Source organism: Aethalodelphis obliquidens, unplaced genomic scaffold, assembly GCF_003676395.1.
Source record: "Aethalodelphis obliquidens isolate GAN/ISIS:26980383/991018 unplaced genomic scaffold, ASM367639v1 scaffold45, whole genome shotgun sequence".
Classification (NCBI taxonomy): Eukaryota; Metazoa; Chordata; class Mammalia; order Artiodactyla; family Delphinidae; genus Aethalodelphis; species Aethalodelphis obliquidens.
In genome coordinates, this window is record NW_020837989.1 from 9,275,799 (window position 1) to 9,294,003 (window position 18,205).

General features: G+C 46.5%; 1 protein-coding gene across 5 annotated transcripts in view; it reads right to left on the minus strand.

Annotated features, from left to right (window-relative positions):
* Window positions 1-18,205, minus strand: part of ABLIM3 (actin binding LIM protein family member 3) — a 143,363-nt gene that overhangs the window by 32,669 nt on the left and 92,489 nt on the right. For 4 of the 5 annotated variants that reach the window (XM_027081635.1, XM_027081634.1, XM_027081636.1 and 1 more), the window contains exons 9-10: window positions 9,207-9,265; window positions 6,912-6,983 (exon numbers count right to left, since the gene is read on the minus strand). In XM_027081635.1, coding sequence (XP_026937436.1) covers window positions 6,912-6,983; window positions 9,207-9,265 — 131 coding nt within the window. Of the gene's footprint in view, window positions 1-1,470; window positions 1,627-6,911; window positions 6,984-9,206; window positions 9,266-18,205 lie in introns of all 5 variants that reach the window. The other variant, XM_027081638.1, reaches the window with a different exon arrangement.

The window sequence follows — 18,205 nt, forward strand, 5'->3', positions numbered from 1 at the left end:
CAGGGAGCAGAGAGAAGCCTTCAGCTGCCCCTTGTCCCCCACCCCAGAGAACGGCCTCAGATCCCCAGAATATCAGCAGTGCTCACGGGTGGGAGGAAACCTTGAGACTATGCTCTTTTTACAAATGGAAAAAACCACAGCCCAGAGAGGGGATGAGATGGCTCGGGGCCCCTCAGGGAAGAAGCGGTAGGGTCTGGGCCCAGGCTTCCCCACCGCAAGCTCAGAGCCAGTTCATGGCCCTTCCCTGTGCCTCTACCAGTTCACGCCCTTCTGTGGCTCATAAGGACAGGACCCAGGGCAAGGCTCCCAAATGCAGGGCCAAGCAAGGGCCAGGCTGATGCCATCAATGCAGGAGTTGGGCCGGTGGTGGGGGGCAAGCTGGGGATGGAAGGCACCGCCTGCAGAGGGGATGGCGCTCAGCTCCAGGGCACCCAGGCCAGGCTGGACCGTCCATCCCATGCTAACACAGCTTCTTAAGTTTCCAAGACAAGGCAGAAGTGCAGACTCTTCTGTGAAATCTCCTAATGTTTAAATGTTGACAACTCATTTACATTTTAAAAAGACACTCTGTGAGTGAAACAAAACAGATCTGGGGGCTGGCTGTGGCCCCAGTTTGCCATCCCTGGCTTCAGGAGAATCAGCTTCTACCAAACGCTTGGCCCCCTTTTCCTGGTCCATTTCAGAGGCCAGAACTTAAGAGAATCTCAGCATTGGGCTCTTAAACCAAATGGAACCCCATTCTCCTTAGAGAGGAAGGGGATAGTGGTGAAGTACGCATGAGGCCAGGGCTCCTTCTGAAGCTCCAAATGATCTCAGCTCAGGGGCCTGGGGTGGGGTGAGAAAACCTCCTGGGATGTAACCTGTCAGGACCTCCAGGGTAACAGCCACCCTGCCTTCTCCAGGAAACACTTTCTCTTGTCCAGCAACCATTTAATGATTTCAAAAGCCTTCTGATGTGTACTTTTTATGAGTGTCTCTTGCTCTGAGCACAGGGGCTTAAGGCCAGGGGCAGCACCCAGAGAACCTACCTAACTGGGGGTTATAAACCTAAGTGGCCACTGAGCACAGCTGGGGATGAGAGCCGTAGGCTATGTATAAAATCTCTCCACTGTAAGAGAAACAACACCTCAGGTGATAAGTGGTCACAGGTTCTTGGCTTTTATGTTGGGGTTCTCAGAGAGTAGTGGAGATCAGGGAGAACTGGGGAGCCCATGTCCTGCCTATAGAGGGAGCTGCTCCCCATCTCTAGGTGGTGGAAACACTGGTGTAGTGTTACCAGCTCCGATTTTTCAAGAGAAGCCAGATTTTGGATGAAATCACTTGATTTTTAAGTGTCGACTATAAATACCAGTTTAAAAGAGTCTGGGGGCCAACACTATGGAGGCTGAAGTCTCTGTGATGGAGGGGCCTGGGGACCCTGAGGGCCCTCCTCTCCTCCAATAGCCCCAGAGAGAGGGCGAGATGCCGTACCTCTCCATAGCCACACCTCTCCAGCATCTCGTCGGACGTGTATCTGGAATGAGGCTCGTAGGAAATGAGGTCGGGGTGTTGTACCTCGTAGATGGACTTAACCTTGGGGAGAGCTGCCAGGTCTTTGTAATTAAGGATCTCATTATCCACTTTAGCCTGAGGAACAGGGAAACGGACAGGAAAGAAGCAGAAAGATAAGCGGAAAAGGGGAGAGGAAACAAAAGCCAGGCACAGAGGGGTATGAGCTTCTCCAGCTAGGATGGAAGACTCGCAGAATGTGAGAATAAGACAGGTCATTCATTCCACCTGGGCTCACGCTGACACCACATTGACAGAACATATGTGTGAGGTCCTGTGCTGTATAGGAATGATCTCCTCCAAATGTCAGGATGCCTCTGTGTAGTAAGTGTCAATATTATTCTTATTTTTTAGGACAAAAAATTTTTTAAATTTGTATGGAAACACAAAAGACTCCAAATAGCCAAAACAATTATGAGAAAGAAAAATGGAGCTGGAGGAATCAGGCTCCCTGACTTCAGACTATATTACAAAGCTATAGTCAGCAAAACAGTATGGTACTGGCACAAAGACAGAAATATAGATCAATGGGACAGGAGAGAAATGCCAGAAATAAACCCACACACCTATGGTCAATTAATCTATTGACAAAGGAGGCAAGAATATACAACGGAGAAAAGACAGTCTCTTCAATGAGTGGTGCTGGGAAAACTGGACACCTACATGTAAAAGAATGAAATTCAAAAGAATCTAAATATACATTTCTCCAAAGAAGACATACAGGTGGCCAAAAAGCACATGAAAAGGTGCTCAACATCACTAATTATCAGAGAAACGTAAATCAAAACCATAATGAGGTATCACCTTGTACCAGTCAGAATGGCCATCATCAAAAAGTCTACAAACAATAAATGCTGGAAAAGGTGTGGAGAAAAGGGAACCCTCCTACACTGTTGGTGGGAATGTAAATTGGTACAGCCACTATGGAGAACAGTATGGAGGTTCCTCAGAAAACTAAAAATAGAACTACCATATGATCCACTAATCCTACTCCTGAGCATATATCTGGAGAAAACCATAATTCGAAAAGATACATGCAGCCCAATGTTCATAGCAGCACTATTTACAAGAGCCAGGACATGGAAGCAACCTAAATGTCCATCGACAGAGGAATGAATAAAGAAGACGTGGTACATATATACAATGGAATTATTACTCAGCCATAAAAAAGAGTGAAATAATGCTATTTGCAGCAACATGGATGGACCAGGAGATTGTCATGCTGGGTGAAGTAAGTCAGACAGAGAAAGACAAATATCATATGATATCACTTATATGTGTAATCTAGAAGGATGATACAGATGAATTTATTTGCAGAATAGAAACGGACTCACAGACTTAGAAAGCAGACTTATGGCTGCCAAGGGGGAAAGGTGGGAGCGGGGAGGAATAGACTGGGAGTTTGGGATTGACATATACACACTACTATACATGGAATGGACAGTCAACAGGGACCTGCTGTATAGCACAGGGAACTCTACTCAATATTCTGTAATAACCTATATGGGAAAAGAATCGGAAAAAGGATGGAGATATGTGTATGTATAGCTAAGTCACTTTAGCTGACTTAGCTACAGTACACCTGTACACCTGAAGCTGACACAACATTGTAAATCAACTATACTCCAACGTAAAATAAAAAGTAAATTAAAAAAATATGATTCCTGTTTTCCAGATGAGGAAACTGAGGCTCAAAAGATTCTGCAACTTGTACCGCTTAGCCAGTAGGGCTGAATCCAGCCTTCCAAACCCCACACAGTGAGGGCATCTTCATTCACAGCATCCTTGAAGAAGATGATGAAGGTTGTAAAGACAGAATTAATCACAGCAGTAAAACACTAGCTAACACTTGATGACCACTTATTGTGAGCCAGACTCCATCCTAAGTCCCTCATGTGGTTTAACTCCGTTAATCCATACAACCACCAACTCTAATAGTACATACGAGTATTATCCTCGTTTTTGCATAAGGAAACAGGCACAGAGACATCAGTGAACTCACCCAAGGTCACAGCTAATAAGTAGCTGTACCAGAATTCAAACCCAGGCAGTCTAGCCTGGGAGCCTGCCCCCTCCACTGGCCTCTCCTGGCTTCCCAGGATGGCGAGTTCACCATCTTAACAACTGGCAGAGGGCTGCACTCAGAGAGCTCCTCCTCGCATCGAACTGAAGCGAGCCTCTACCTACCACCTGCCTTGGCCTGAGTGCAACCCTCTAGAACCACAAGGACTTAGACAGCTTCCCCCGCTCAGGACAGCTTCCATCTTGTGGCTCCTGAAGCCACGTCCTTTCCACATCTGCATCCTCCAGCCATTCCCTCTGTTTCTGGTCACCCGGTTTCTGCTATGGTCAGTCAGGATCTGTCCCCCAAAACCACTGTGTCTTACAAGGTCCTGAGATGAGGGAGATTAAGAGAGAATCCAAGGAGACTGTATTATCCTATAACGTTCTCCCAGTGTCTGGGCGGCCAGGTAAGTCTCAGGGCCAAGACTGCCATAGAGAGAGCAACTTTCATAAAGACCTTGGGACTGTTGATGTTTTAAACACTTCCCAAGGCCCTTCCACTCCTTCATCCCCATCCCATCCTACTGCTGTCTGGGCACCGTGCTGTTCATTGTCTGCTCACCTGAGACCCACTGCCCACTCCTCCTGGCCCTGGTCTGAGCTCTGAGGTCCCATGGACTGTGTCACAGGCTCCCTGGCTTTCAGCTGGGTTTGGCTAACGAGGGGCACCTGCAGGCTGAGGTTGAGTGGAGAGAGGGGCTGTGTACATGTCTCCCTTGCACCCGCCCTGCCCAGCCGTGATGGACTTGGCTCCCGTCCCGGCTGCTCTGCCACAGATGCAGCTCTGGCCAGACCTTCCCTTTAGGCTTAGGGTGGTAACAGCCTCCTGCTGTTGCTGACTCTGGATGCCGCACTAGGTCTTGTGGGTCCCCTGACCCTGCCCACAATTCTGTACACACTCCCTCCACACTTAAGCCCTTTGAGGTGTGCCATCTCATTTCTGCCAGAGACCGCCCAGCCCAGACACCCACAACTGTACCAATTCGGCAGGGTGTGGGTAGAGCGAACCTTATTAGGAGAGTCCACTTGCTGAATTGACTGCTGCCTTTTATCATGGGATGTTAGATTTTGACCTTGAGAGCTCTTGGCATCTTACAGACTTGTCAATATTTACCTGGGCACTTTACTCCAAACCTCAAAAATACTAAATTTATATTTCTTCCTATACTTCCTTGTTTACTGGGTTATAAATGAGCCTTAGGTCTGGAGGCACAGTGATGGAACAGAGGCATCCTAACATAATTAGCCAGGAAGGAAGGAAGAGAACACATTGGGCTGGAGATGATTCTAGCAGTCAGTGGGGAGTAGAGCAAAGTTTGAAAGAACTTGCCCCCTCCAGGTTCACTGATCATTCTATTTTAATACCAAACCTCCGTATTTATGAACGCTGAACCAATACTGGATCTCTCTGCCTGTTACTAAATGTCCCAAAAGTGGTTGGATGGATTCTTCCCCGAATTTGGAAACCATGTGTGGAACGGTCTGACTTAAAACGTGGCTCACATGACAAGGGCAGCCATTCCCCAGAGCAGCTGGAGGTGAGAGCAGAATACGGGAGGGGAGACACAGCCCAATGCTGGGATATGCCAGGGGTAACTGGTCTCAGTGGATAAGCCCCCATTTGAAGGGCACAACGGCAGGTGTCTCCAGCTGCTGCTGTTCACCTGTAGCAGGGCTGCTTCTCACAGGGGCAACTCTACGAGCTTCCTCCAGAATGCCAGGGTGAACGTCATCTGGGCCTAACTTAATTCACAAAATTTAAGGCGGCTTCCCAGAAGCACAGGGAGGCCAGCTGGGGGGTAGTGGCATTCTATGCAGCCGTGTGTGTCTGGCAACGCTCTTCTGGAGACATGCGCACGTTTGTCAGTAACCTTCTCACCCTGCGGGCTCTGAAACTAAGCTCATTAATCCTACTGTGGTCTGGCCCCATTCACAGCACCAGGGGAGCTATCATCTCTCTTGTTCTGGACTGGAATCTTCAATGAGGACAGCCTGTGATCAAAGTCTCTTCTCTTTTGTGGGAGCCACATGGCCGTGCTGACCCATATTGAAGTTGCAGTCAATGATTAACTCTTACGTCTTTTTTTCGTTTGAACAGAGGAAGAAAGGAAAGGAAATAGTCTCATCGATGGGCATTATCCAGGGATCGCGGACGAAACTGAATGTGGATCTGGAGTGAAATAATGATGAAGCAATGGTGGGCAGGGCCTACTCAGGGCTGGCTTGTTTGGGGACTGTCTCTAGAGCTTCTCATGAGGAGTGGGTTTCCTGCTCTGGACCACTTCCCTCCTTTCTGGTCTTCATGGCCCTTTGACATGAGAAAGGCTGCAAGAGGTGTGCTGACTGCCAGGCCCCTCCCCTGCTCACTGCAGTCCTCTCTGGCTCTGCGTTCCTCACCTCCGTTACCTAACTTGTGTTTATCTCTCGGGCGTGGGCTTAACTGTTTCTTCCTCAGGACTCTTCTCCCAACTGGTCCTAGACTGTCAGGTCCCTCTGTCCATCTGCAGCATCATCAGAGCGCCCTGCACTTTTTCCCCCTGGCACTTATTAGAATGGCATCTGATTATCCATGGACTTATGGGGTCAACGTCATGAGGACAGGCAGGCGCAGCTCGCCAGAGCCCAGCACTTAGCCCAGAGGAGACATTCAAGGATGCATTTGCTTAATGAATGAATGAATAAATTACATATCCAAGGGACCTGTGAGGTCATCTGACTCAACTCTCGTCCGTTCTGCCACATCCCTGCAAATGAGGAGTGTCTCTGTGTTTCAATGCCTCTGGGGCTGGGAACTCAGACACATGCGCGTAGTTTGCTCCATCCCTGGACTTCTCACACGACTAGAAAGCTCTTCTTTATGTTTGCAAACCCTTTATAGTCATGTTTCCACATTCATCTGGCTTCTTCCTCCTGTCTGCCTCTTTATCACACGCCACTATCTCCACATCAACATCCCCCCCAAGACCCACTCCAAACACCACTCTGACCCAAATTTCACTTTGCCCTGGCCTCAAGGACTCAGGGGGAAGAGGCACATCATTATTGGTTTCAGAGCTTCTACTGAACTTGATGTTATCCCCGTAACTATTTACAAGGCTGTGGGTTCCGTGAGGGTCCGTGGCTTCCCTGTCCCCGACTGCATCCTCAGGACCTAGCACGGAGTCTAGCACATGACTGGCACACACTAGACATTGGCTGGATGGAAACCTGACTGCTGTCTTTGGCTGTCCTTAGAGACTCTTTAATTAACAGGCCTGGGGATGAGCAAGGCTGTTCGGTGGCTGAAAAGGGATACATACGCAGATGACTCGGTTGGGTGACCCGATGCTGGATCCAGGGGGTGAGATGGAAGTTTCAGACGTCCGCCTATGCTGTGGGAGAGATGAAGACAGAGGGTGAGAGACGGCATGTCCAACCTTGTGGGGAGGGGGGAGATGCGGCTATAAGAACGCAGTTCTTCGGGGAACATTAGCAATACTGCTGAAAGCACTCTCTGGCTGTTTCTGTACTGTCTCTTTATTTTCTGCCTTTTTAATCAATGTCTGATTGTGAATGAAATTGGAAATGCACAGGACTTTATGCTGTTGAACAGGATTTTTTTTAACGTATTTTTAATTGGCCTTTTAGATAGGAAGCTACTCATAAAACTCTTCATTTTGGCTTATCCCAGTCAATAATGTATTTACTTTAAAGGAATAAAACTGGTTAGCATCATTCCTTAGCAGTTTGTTTATACAAAACATAAAGGTAGGTTAAACGTCATGTAATTGCACAACATACTGATTCTTTTTGTAGTGTATCCATTGCAAAATGACATCAACCTAAGTGAGAAACTTAAAAAATCTTTCTCTGGACAATGGCAATGATGGACTCATGGCTCCTTTAACAGAACAGCACGAAGTTTATCTTGCTGCATCTAAGAGCACAATGGGGTTAAAAAGTAAACAGATTGGAAATCAAGGACCGCTGGTAAACTATGCGATTTTAGGGATCCTGAATTCCTGATCTGTGAAATGCAGGGGCTGGTCTCAAGGGCTGCTACATTCCCTCCCAGACCTCTCATCCTGCGACTTAAAGCATTCTAAGTTGGACTATATAGCACTGTTTCCCAAACTGTAGACTGTGAGCTAGTGTGGCTCTGGGGAGATGAATTTTGGCAGAAAATTTGATAATACTGAGTCACAGAGCGAGAGAATAAAATGTAAAATTCTACTTCAGTCCCCTTGGTTAGATCAAGGAGGAAGTCTTAATTTGGTCCTAATACATTTCAGTAACAATTGCTAATTCCACCTTCCACACCTCACCCACCCCTCCTTTTTTTTTTTTAAATAAAGAGAGTTCAGGTAACATGATTTAGCTAGAATTTCTAAGCGTTATTGTTATGAAATATTTCATTTTCAATGAATTTATTTTAGGGTTAACCTTCTATTTATAAAAAATAATACTGGCTTTCCACTGGGTGATATAAAGTTTTATTTTAAAATAAGTTTGATGAAGTAAAAAGTAGTGAGTTGATGTAAAGAAAAAAATGAAGCATATAATAATATGGGTGACACACAGATGCAGCAAAAAGCATCGGGGTTGTAGAGGGATAACTGAAATTTGAGAAATGCCAACAAAGAGAAGGAAACTGTGGAAGAAAAGGACAATAAGGTTTTCTTAGACCTTAAAAGGGAGAGGTCTTGGAAGAAACAGGGGAAAAAACTCACAGCTCAAAAAAAATATGCATCAATAGACCAACTCTTTCACAAATGAAATAGATGAGATGGCAAAGGGGATAATGTTTAACCAGCTGGTCAGAAATTGTACACATGTGTTTTTAGTTGAGATTCTAGCAGGTAACTTTAATAGCATCCCACGGGCCAAGTTGATATCTGGGGGCCAGAGTGTAGAGACACCCCAGCACACAACCCAGGTCTCGCCTCCATACCATCAAGGACTCAGGAGCTGTGCCCCACCCCTCTTGCAGTCCTTGGATCAAGAACCCAGATTCACAGGACTTCCTAGTACTTGTCAGAGCACAGTCATTCAGAGGGACACAGGTCCTCAGCTGCTCTAGCGTGTGCCTGGGGACGCTGGCTGTGCTTCTGCCTGGCTGCATTACTGTGGGCAAGTCACCGCCCTCTTTAAGGCCTTGGTTTTCTCACAAGCAAAGCAAAGACACAATTCCTAACCCACCTGCCCAATGGTGTTAAGTCAAATCAGACGGTGGCTGTGAAGATGCCTTGCAAACTGTCCATTTCTGTGACAATTTTAACCACTGTTATTAATGACCTTCGGCTGGGGAGAAACCATGGCCTACGTGCCTCAGAGAGGTCACCATCTTGGTAAGTAATGGGAAGGGTATAGCCTCACCCCAGAAACACTAAAAACTCACATTCATACAGTGCTTTACCGTTTTCAAAGTGCTCTCACATCCAACGTCTTAATCCCTTCAAAAACCCCATTGAGGTGGATGTTACTATTAAGGAAATCCAAGGATACAGGCACACATTTGAAAGTGTACACACTAAGGAGTGACTCTCTAGTAAAGCACAGTGCCCCCAGCCTGTGGCTAGAAGTAGCTGGTTTGGTATCACCACCAGCTTGCTTACCTTTAACTTCTTCTCTGCCCGGGCTGCCTGTTTGCAGATGGGGTGCCAAACCTCAGAGCCTAAGGGGCCAGGAAAATAACAAAGCCTCAGACCTTTCACACCTACTAGAATTTGGGGTCTCTCCCCATCCTCCACCTCCGTTTACTCCCCTGCACAGCAGCCAGGAGGACCCCCTGGTTTTCAGATCTCTGCCACCACATCGATTCAACCACCCATGCACTCTGCCTGTCCAAACCCTGCCCTTCCTCGAGGTCCCCCTCTCACATGACATCCTGTGACCCTTCTTACCTGCCAGCTGGGAGTGACTTCTCTCTCCTCTATGATCCATCGTTCTTTGTCCCAGCAATATGGTCTTAAAACATAGTAGCTTGTGGGTTTATCACTCCCACTAAATTAAGAGCTCCTTCTGGGTGGGAGCTGAGCTTTCTTCATTGCTGGGTCTCCCATGGCATCCAGCATGGGGCTTTGGTCTCAGCAGAGGCCCCGTACATGTTTGTGGGGTGATTACATGAGCGGACGATCGGCAGTGAGTGACACAGAGCAGGTGGTCAATAAATATTTGTTGAATGAATGAATGGCAGTGGAGGTGAAATAAAGTGACAGACTGCGGTGAACTCCAGCCTTCCTTTCTCTTCAAAGACTTAATGACAGTCTACCAGAGCTATCACATTTAAGGGGAGGGGGTGTCATGATGTATATATTCTGCTTGAGAGCACTATCCTGACCTGCTAATTTCTAAGAGACTCCAGACTCTTCAAACTTAGCATAGTCGGCTGCCCACATTCTCTTGTGGATGGGGGTCCAGTTGGCCAGCCCCAAATCGGAGAGGCCAATTTGGAAAGGCATGAGCAACAGGTGGCTGGTCATGTGCTGAGAAGAAGCCCCAAATATTACACATTCCCCAAAGAAAGGACAGGTGTCCTGGATTAGAGGGAAAAATAGGAACATATTATCCCTCTGGTGCCACTGCTCTTGTAATCAACCCTGAAAGGAAAGGAGCCAGCAAATGGCTAGATTCCTGAGCACCCAGATGGCATCTGTCAGACTTCGTTTTTAGAATATCTTTTCCATTATGGTTTGTTGCCTGGAACCCCTAGGACTGGATACCGGCTAAGTGACAGGGGGGTGGTGTAAGGTTGAACAATGAGGCCTAAAAACATGGTGGTGAGAGGAGGGGCCCAAAGTAAGGAGCCCTGCTGGGGCTCTGCTCCGTCCCACTTGCTTCATCTGAATAACAACGAGGAGGGCTTTGGATGGTCTTAGAGATTATATCTTAAAAATCCTAATTCTAGGGCCAGTTTTGTCACTTGTGGGATGGGGCTCTCTGATTCTTCTTTGCTGATGTTCCTGGGTGTTCCTAATGGGTTCTGCATGAGATTACTTCCTTCGAATGTAAAGTGCAATGGCTCTCAAAGCCCAGTAGAGGGACCCTGGGTCTGCAGCTTGATTTGGCAATCTTAGGGTGTGTCCACTACCAAGTGGTGGGGTTGGGATCCTAGCTTCGGGAATTATTAGGGAGAGCATTTCTGGTCCTCTCCAAGTTGCTGCTGAATCCACCAGAAGTTGTTTATTGCAGTGGCTTTGGCAGGAAGCACGTTACAGGTCACTGTAGGAAATGGATCAGGTGGACACAGATGCCTCAGAAGGTTGTGAGATTAAGTGAAAGAGGCAGAGGCACAGGGAAGGTAAAAGGAAGGTTCTCAGAGGGGGAAATGGTGTGTAAGGCGAGGGCATCAGACGAGATGGTCTCTCCGTGCCATTGACGTATCTGTTCTGAAATAAGGCTGAACCACAGATGGCTTCAGCATTCTGCATACGGGAAAGCAGGTTTTTATAAGAAGTGTGTGTGGGGGGTGGATGGGTGGGGGAGGGGTCAAAAGGGAGAAAGAAACTATAATTAGAAATTAAAAAAAAGCGGAAGTTTGGGTTTTGGCAGTAGATCATTTAAATTAAAGAGGGAAAGGATTTGTTGGAGGTTAGCAATAAACTTAGGTAAATGAAGGTAAGAAAAGATGATTTGTTCATGAAGACCCCTGTAAGATTAGGGTCTGCATATGTCATCAGTCAATAGCTCTCATCCTAAAAGACTACCTGATTCAGAAATGAATGAGTGACTGGTTGGATCCCATCTTCGTATTTTAGAAAAAGAGACAGACTGATATGCACCCACAGGACAACGGTAATCAGGATGGAGAGGTGACTCAAAATTAGGCCTTCTCCATGGAGAAGAGAAGACATAACAGAATGGGGAAAAGGGTTTTTGAATATTTTAATGCCTCTCTGTGGGAAGAGAGATTAACTTGCTCATCATGTCTTATAAAGTAGAACAAGGATTAAGGGCAGGGGAGTGGGAAGTACAAAGTATTGGGTGCACTTTTTGCTTGTTAGACTCCTGATTCCACGAGTTACACGCTCATCCTCTGAGACTATCACCCACAATTCCAGATTCTGCAGTTAAAACCTCCTGTAAATGTGATGGAAGTGAAGGATTAGCTATTTCTGTATCAGCTGACTCAGAGATAGAAACCTAGATCTCCAAAACTGTCCCTCAGCCAGGCATTAAGGCTGTTTTTAATCCTTAGCGGAGTCAGCATTCAGCCTTCTCTCTCTGACTGGTTACAGCACACACCATACCTGTAACACTGTGGATTATTTAAGGTTTGGGAACCCACCCACCTCTCTGCCAGGCCTGTAAATTCAATTTGCTAACACCATTTTTTTTTTTTTTTTCACATTAGTGGAGATTACAATACCAAAGCTGGAGCTGGTGCCACAGTCTTCCAGAAGCCCAGCCAGGCTTACAGACACAGCAGGGACTGAAACCGGCCCACCCGAAGGTTCTGTTTGGCCAACGCAGTGTTTTTTGTTTTGTTTTGTTTTGTTTTGAAGTATTTTTGAAGATGAATGCTTTCAGACCCTGCTGTCTGCCTCCTGGCCTTTCTCGCTCGTTTAAGTAGGCATTGAGTTTTCAGCTTCTGATCCCAGCCAGGTGGTTAGGTTTCTTCTCTGGATTTCTCTTGATCATAACAGGGTGAGGTTTCCGAGCTCTGCCTTTATGGTAGAAGCACTATCTTTCTGACACAGCCTTGCTAGGACCTTGGAAAGGCTCCTTTAAAATCCACCCTCGAATAAACAAGCGTGGTGTATCCATATAATGGAATATTATTCAGCTGTAAAAAGGAAGGAAACACTGACATATGGTACAATGTGGATGGAGCTGGAAAACATTACACTAAGTCAAAGAAGATAGACACGAAAGGCCACATCTTTATGAAATACCCAAAATATTCTGTCTTAACACAGAAAGCAGATTCGTGGCTGCCAGGGGCTCAGGGGAGGGGAATGGGGAACACCTGCTTAATGGCTATGGGTTTCCTTTTGGGGTGATAAAAATATTTCAGAACTAGATAGAGGTGGTGGTTGCAGAGCATTGTGAATGTACTAAAAGCTCCTGAAGTGTTCACTCCGAAATGGTTGATTTTATGTGAATATTACCTCAATTAAAAAAATTCCTCCCCACCCCCATCATTAGGGGGACCACTTCTGTGAACCATGGGGCACTCTTCTCTTCACTTGCTACTAAGTGTTCCAATCTCAGCAGGAGGAAAAGAGTGAGCCCTTTTGTTGAATTTGACATGTAATAACAACAATATCATTGCTATAGTCTTGGCCACTGGGAAATCTTCACCATATATGAGGCAATTTATGTATTATTTAGTGTAATATTCTTAAGACGTTCCAATCCTGGTTACATCGTTTACTAGCGGCATCGTCTAGAGCAAGTCAGTTACCTCTCTGTGCTTCAGTTTTCCCATCTAGAAGATGGGATGATTACAGTACCTGCTTTGTACATTTGTTGTGCGGATTCATGAGTTAATGCACGTAGAGCACTGAGAACAGTGTCTGCCAAGAGCAGGCACTATGTAAGCGTAGTTGTTGTTGTTATTATCTCCTGTCCCCTACCCAAACCCCCTGTTTGCCAAGATCTAGTTTGGGTGAGGGGAAAGGAGTAATGGAGAGACTTGAAGGTGGTGGGTGGTGTTTACTCTCCTACTCCCAGAGCAGAGGGCTGGCTGGGCAGGTGGAGTCACTGAGCAGAAGCTGGGCTTAGCTGCCGGCGCACCCTCCTGGAAGGTTGGGCTGGTGCCCAGGGATGAGGCACCACGGGAGAAGTGGAAAAGACCGGTTTGCCTGGACCTGACATGATCAAGTGGGCTTGAAGCTTAATAAAGAGCTTAAGGGAGAAAAGTGCTTGGCTACTGTGATGCTGGTTACCATGAGGATATCAGGCAGGACAAGCAAAAGAGAATGGCAGTCCCGAGATGCCCAGTAATTCACAGGATACTACTAATAACAGTTAGGACCATAATTCAAATGTATTGAGTGCTTCATCTGTGTCAGGCACTGAGTATTCTTATTATTCTTATTGTTATTATTATAACTAATATTTAGAGAGTGTCTGTGCCAGGCCTTATGCTATGTACTTTATAACAATGGTAATTGAGTAAAAAATAATAATGATCAATAACATATGCTGAGCCCTGTGCTAAGTGTTATCAATAATGATGGTAATATTGACAGTAACCAGCATTTATTAGTCATGGCTCAGGGGGAATGGCCATTTCTACACGACTGGGTGTTTATCATGAGCTTGCACTGGTGGAGCTGGTGGCGCCAGGCTCTATGCTAAGCCTTTCCCATGCATTTGCTCATTCAGTCCTCACTGAGCCTGCTGACATAGGCCATGGTTATCACCGTTTTCAGAGAGGGAAACTGGGGTTCGGGGAGCTTAGATGTTTTGCTTGCTCGCCCATCGCTGTCTCCCTGCCCTGGCCTGGGTGTGGGCATGCAGCCAAAGTCAGGCTCCTTGGAGTCTCTGGGGCTTCACTGTGCCCACGGTGCCCAGGAGCTGGCCGTGCCCTCCTTCCCCTGACAGGGAGGCAGTCAGTCTGGATCAGGAGAGCATGAGGCCACGCACAAAAAGGAGCAGGGAGAAGACCCACTTGCTGCCCCCGTGGGCCCCTCAACCCGGCTCTGCTGCTCCTGGACTCTCCTAAGTTCTGTGAGCTCATCAGTCCCCTTTTACCCAATGCTGCTCGAGCTGAGTTCCTGCCACCTAAGAAGTCCAGACCAATAAAACATCTCATTGAACTAACACCCAAGCATCTGACAAGTTCCTGACTTGCCCGGCAGGCAATTTTGTTTCCCAGAAAAGAGGAAGCAACCAGGGAAACTGCTACTCTGGACCTAATTCTGACCAACATGGACAAACTGGCTGGTGAAGTAGATGTGACATGTAACTGGTGAGAAAATCGCCACGCTGTCTTGAGTTTGTGGCGTGAGGAGCAAGTTGGAAACAGACTATCTACATACAAACCTTAAGCTACTATGCTGTAATATTTTCTGTATGATTCAAGATGTTTGGTAACCCTAAAAATCTAAAACAAATTTGCAGCTCATCAAAAATGAAAATGCACTCTGTTTAAAATGAAATATGCTTCGAAGACTCAGACTTGAGGAAATGTCAATTTAGTTCAGTTAACAGGCTACATTTGAAGAGTCTAAAATTATGTAGCAGGATTGGGGAAACAGAAGATTTAAAGTTTTTAAGCATAACTCCTACAACCTAAGCTGTCAGTAGAGAGATCCAATTTAAAATAACAATGTTAAGCTACTAAATTATAGCACCAATATTACGTTAGTGCCTTTTAAAGTGTGGTTTCATGAGATGTGGAGATGACGACTGAGGGCTGGTGTCCACAGTCCATAATGATGGGCGGCACCTCTCTTGAACATCTGTCAGCTCAGGGCACCTCTTATGAGGTACTTGTCAGAGGGAAATGAGGCCTCGGCTAAATACCAATGGCTTCTCCAGCTGAGCCAGAAAGACACACCTCCTGGTACCAGGACCTTATATCATCTAAACTGAAGAAAAAAAATATATGGTCTGAAATAGAGTCAGTTATACAAGAGAAGGCTTTGGTGTAATTATCAAAGAAGCTTTCAGGGCTCTGTTTTGGATTTGCATTAACCCAGAACTAAAGCTTTTCACTTTATTTTGGGCCATGGACAGCTCTGAAAAGTTGATAAAAGCTACAGACCCTATCCTTAGAGAAACACACCATATGCAAAATCTGGCAAGCAATGCCAGGGGGATTCATCAAATTCAGAAGGGCAATTATGAACCACAGGCTAAGAATCCTGATAATAAATGGAAAAAATTGCCTTTAACAAACCAAGCAAGACAGGCCAGCTAACCTTGGCTCAGGGATATAACCTGTCTATGAATGGCTTTTAGTTCACAGGGTTGTGAGGATAAAATGAGATACTGCATTTAAGAGTAAAGTGCTTGGCACATAGTAAATGCTCAGCATATATCAGCTGGTGGCATTTATTATTATTATTATTAGGACCTACAATTTGTTATAATACTTTTCCTTAGCAGCAAGATTTGTCCTAGGATCTCATAAATAATTTCCTGCCTGGTAGGTTTTAATTAAATATACAAATGAGAGCAGAGACTTATTCGAAAACATACAGCTTAAGTCCTATGTTTCCAGTGTTATGCTCTGTCTCAGGTCCGCAGAATAGGAGTGCATTTAGTGTAGACAGAAGGAGAGAAAAAAGCCTACCTTTCCTTTTTCCCGGGTACAGGCACATTTAGAACAAGAGCAAAATCTATCTCACAAACCACATTTTGGGTTTAGAAAAATTCCCACAGATCCAGCAACTGTAACCTTTGTGATATTTGTATAAGTTTTGCCCTTAACCTGCAGCATTTTGGTTAATATTTTGCTGCATAAAATCAGTGACCTAATTTCCTGGTGAAGCCCAAATGAAGGGTTTGGACAATAAACAGATTAGAAATCTGGCAACTTTACAAAAACAGTTAAAAGACTGCACAACAGAACTTGAAACAAATAAAAGAAAACTTGCTCCTGTCTCCTGGCGCCCCGGAAATTCTTATCCAGACAGATGTCAGACTTCTCCCAATTAGAGTCCATCAGAAAGCCATTACATAGCAATTAAAACACAAACAAACTGACCAAAAGAACCTCCTGAGGCTGGTTGCCAGTTACATAGTATGTCCGGCCACGGGAATGACAAGACAGGGTTTGTAAGATTTGCAGGCTTCCTAACCCACTCTCTTGTGTGCACGTCGCTTTGTGGGGCACTTGGCATCTTCACATTCGTCCTCCCCTCTAATATTCTTGAGGCCCTTGTGGAGAACGCTTGCTCTCTGCGCAGCGGGTATGTGGGCCTGCCTCGGTTTCTCCACCGCGTTAATGCTTCCTGCCCTGTGGGCCTTCGCACCTGCTGTTCTCTCTGCTGCCACACTCTTCCCTCCCCCCCTCACGCTCCCACCTCCTACTCAATGTCAAGGTCTTGGCTTGCAATTTCCCTTCCTCGGCATAGCCCCTCCGGGCCTCCCAGACTAGATGAGGAGCCTTATAACATACTCCAGTTACTCTCAAACCTCCCCTTCACAGCGTTCATCGCAGCTTGTCACTGCGTGTTTGCACTTCTGTTTGATTAAAGTCGGTCTCCCGCTACTGAGAGTAAACTCCACCACAGAAGCAAGCACCCCTGCCTCGTTCATTTCAGGGCGCCTGGCACAAACATGCCCTCAGTTTGAGTGGATGAATGAAAGACGGTGTAATTATCCTTATTTTACAGGTGAAGGAAGAGACCTCAGAGAAAGAAGTTACTTCTCAAGGTCACAGCCCATTAGCAGAAGTGCTGGTGCTTGGACCCAGGTGTCCTCCTGGCTGGTTCTCACCACTCCTATGCTGCCTGGAAGGACAGTTTTCTTGCCATTTCTGGGGAATATAATTTTGAGTCTTGGTACCCCTGCCTGGAGAGGGTGTCCAAGGCAAACACAAGGCCAGCTCTCAGTGATAGCAGAAACCCCTGGTGGCTGCCACCCCTGAGAAGCCCACAGCCCGAGTCAGCATGACTCTAGCAGCGGATGGCCTGGACCCCCTCATTCCAGGATCATTCAGCATCCCTCGAGGCAGGTCCTTGAATGCCCTACAATTACTCCCACTCTCCCAGAAGCCCGGGTTGGGGTGGGGGGTAGGGATGGGGATAATTAAGGAGGGGGGTGACAGGCCCTTCTTTATCACCAAGAATGTCTCCACGTCCTGGAGGCATTTCTGCTGAAGGTTTGATTGTGCGTTCTCTCTCATGATGACAAAGCTACTCCATCACTTAACTCTTTCAGCATTCTGTGAAGTTCTGGTCCAAAGCAGGGCTTAGAAGATACTGATACATGAGGATGTGAGCCCCAGGAGAGCAGGGAACTTGTGGGACTTGCTCACGGCTACGTCTCTGGTTGTTAGGACAGCACTGGGCACACAGGCGGTGCTCAACAGGTATCTGCTACATGAAGGAACTAAAAGCTTTCTGTGTGTCAGGAACTTACTATATTGCTATATTACAGGGACTGTTACTAGCCCATTTTATGGCCTAGGCAATAGGGGTTTAGAGAGTTAAGAGATTTACTCAAGGTCAAAAACTTACTAAACAGTGGAGCCCGGATTCCAAGCACTAAATGGGCAATTAGGATTGGTAATTCAGGCAGTAAGGGCAAGACCTTGATTTCTCGTGATATGAACATGAGAGCAGTTTCAACACTAGGAAATATCTTCATCAAAGAAGGGGGAGAGGAATTCATGCAACAAACTTTCAGACCAAGCGCAAAGTCCAGATTCTCAGGGTCCATGAAGATACCACGCATTTTGCTGAGACTCATGTGGGCTTCCCAGCATATAACATAGGGTCCTGCAGCAGGAACCACTCAGGGACCCAGGCATAGAGGGATCAGTGCTCATGGAAAGGGGGAGGCCTAGTCCTTCAGAGATCAGAGTAGCGGGCAAGGCTCGGGTCTCAGGAGGCAAGATGGGGAGAGCCCTGGAGTGGGAGTCATAAGGCCATGTCCCCCTTTGCCCCCTGTACCCTTGAGCTCTCATGCAAATCTCTTCGTGTCTCTGGGGCTC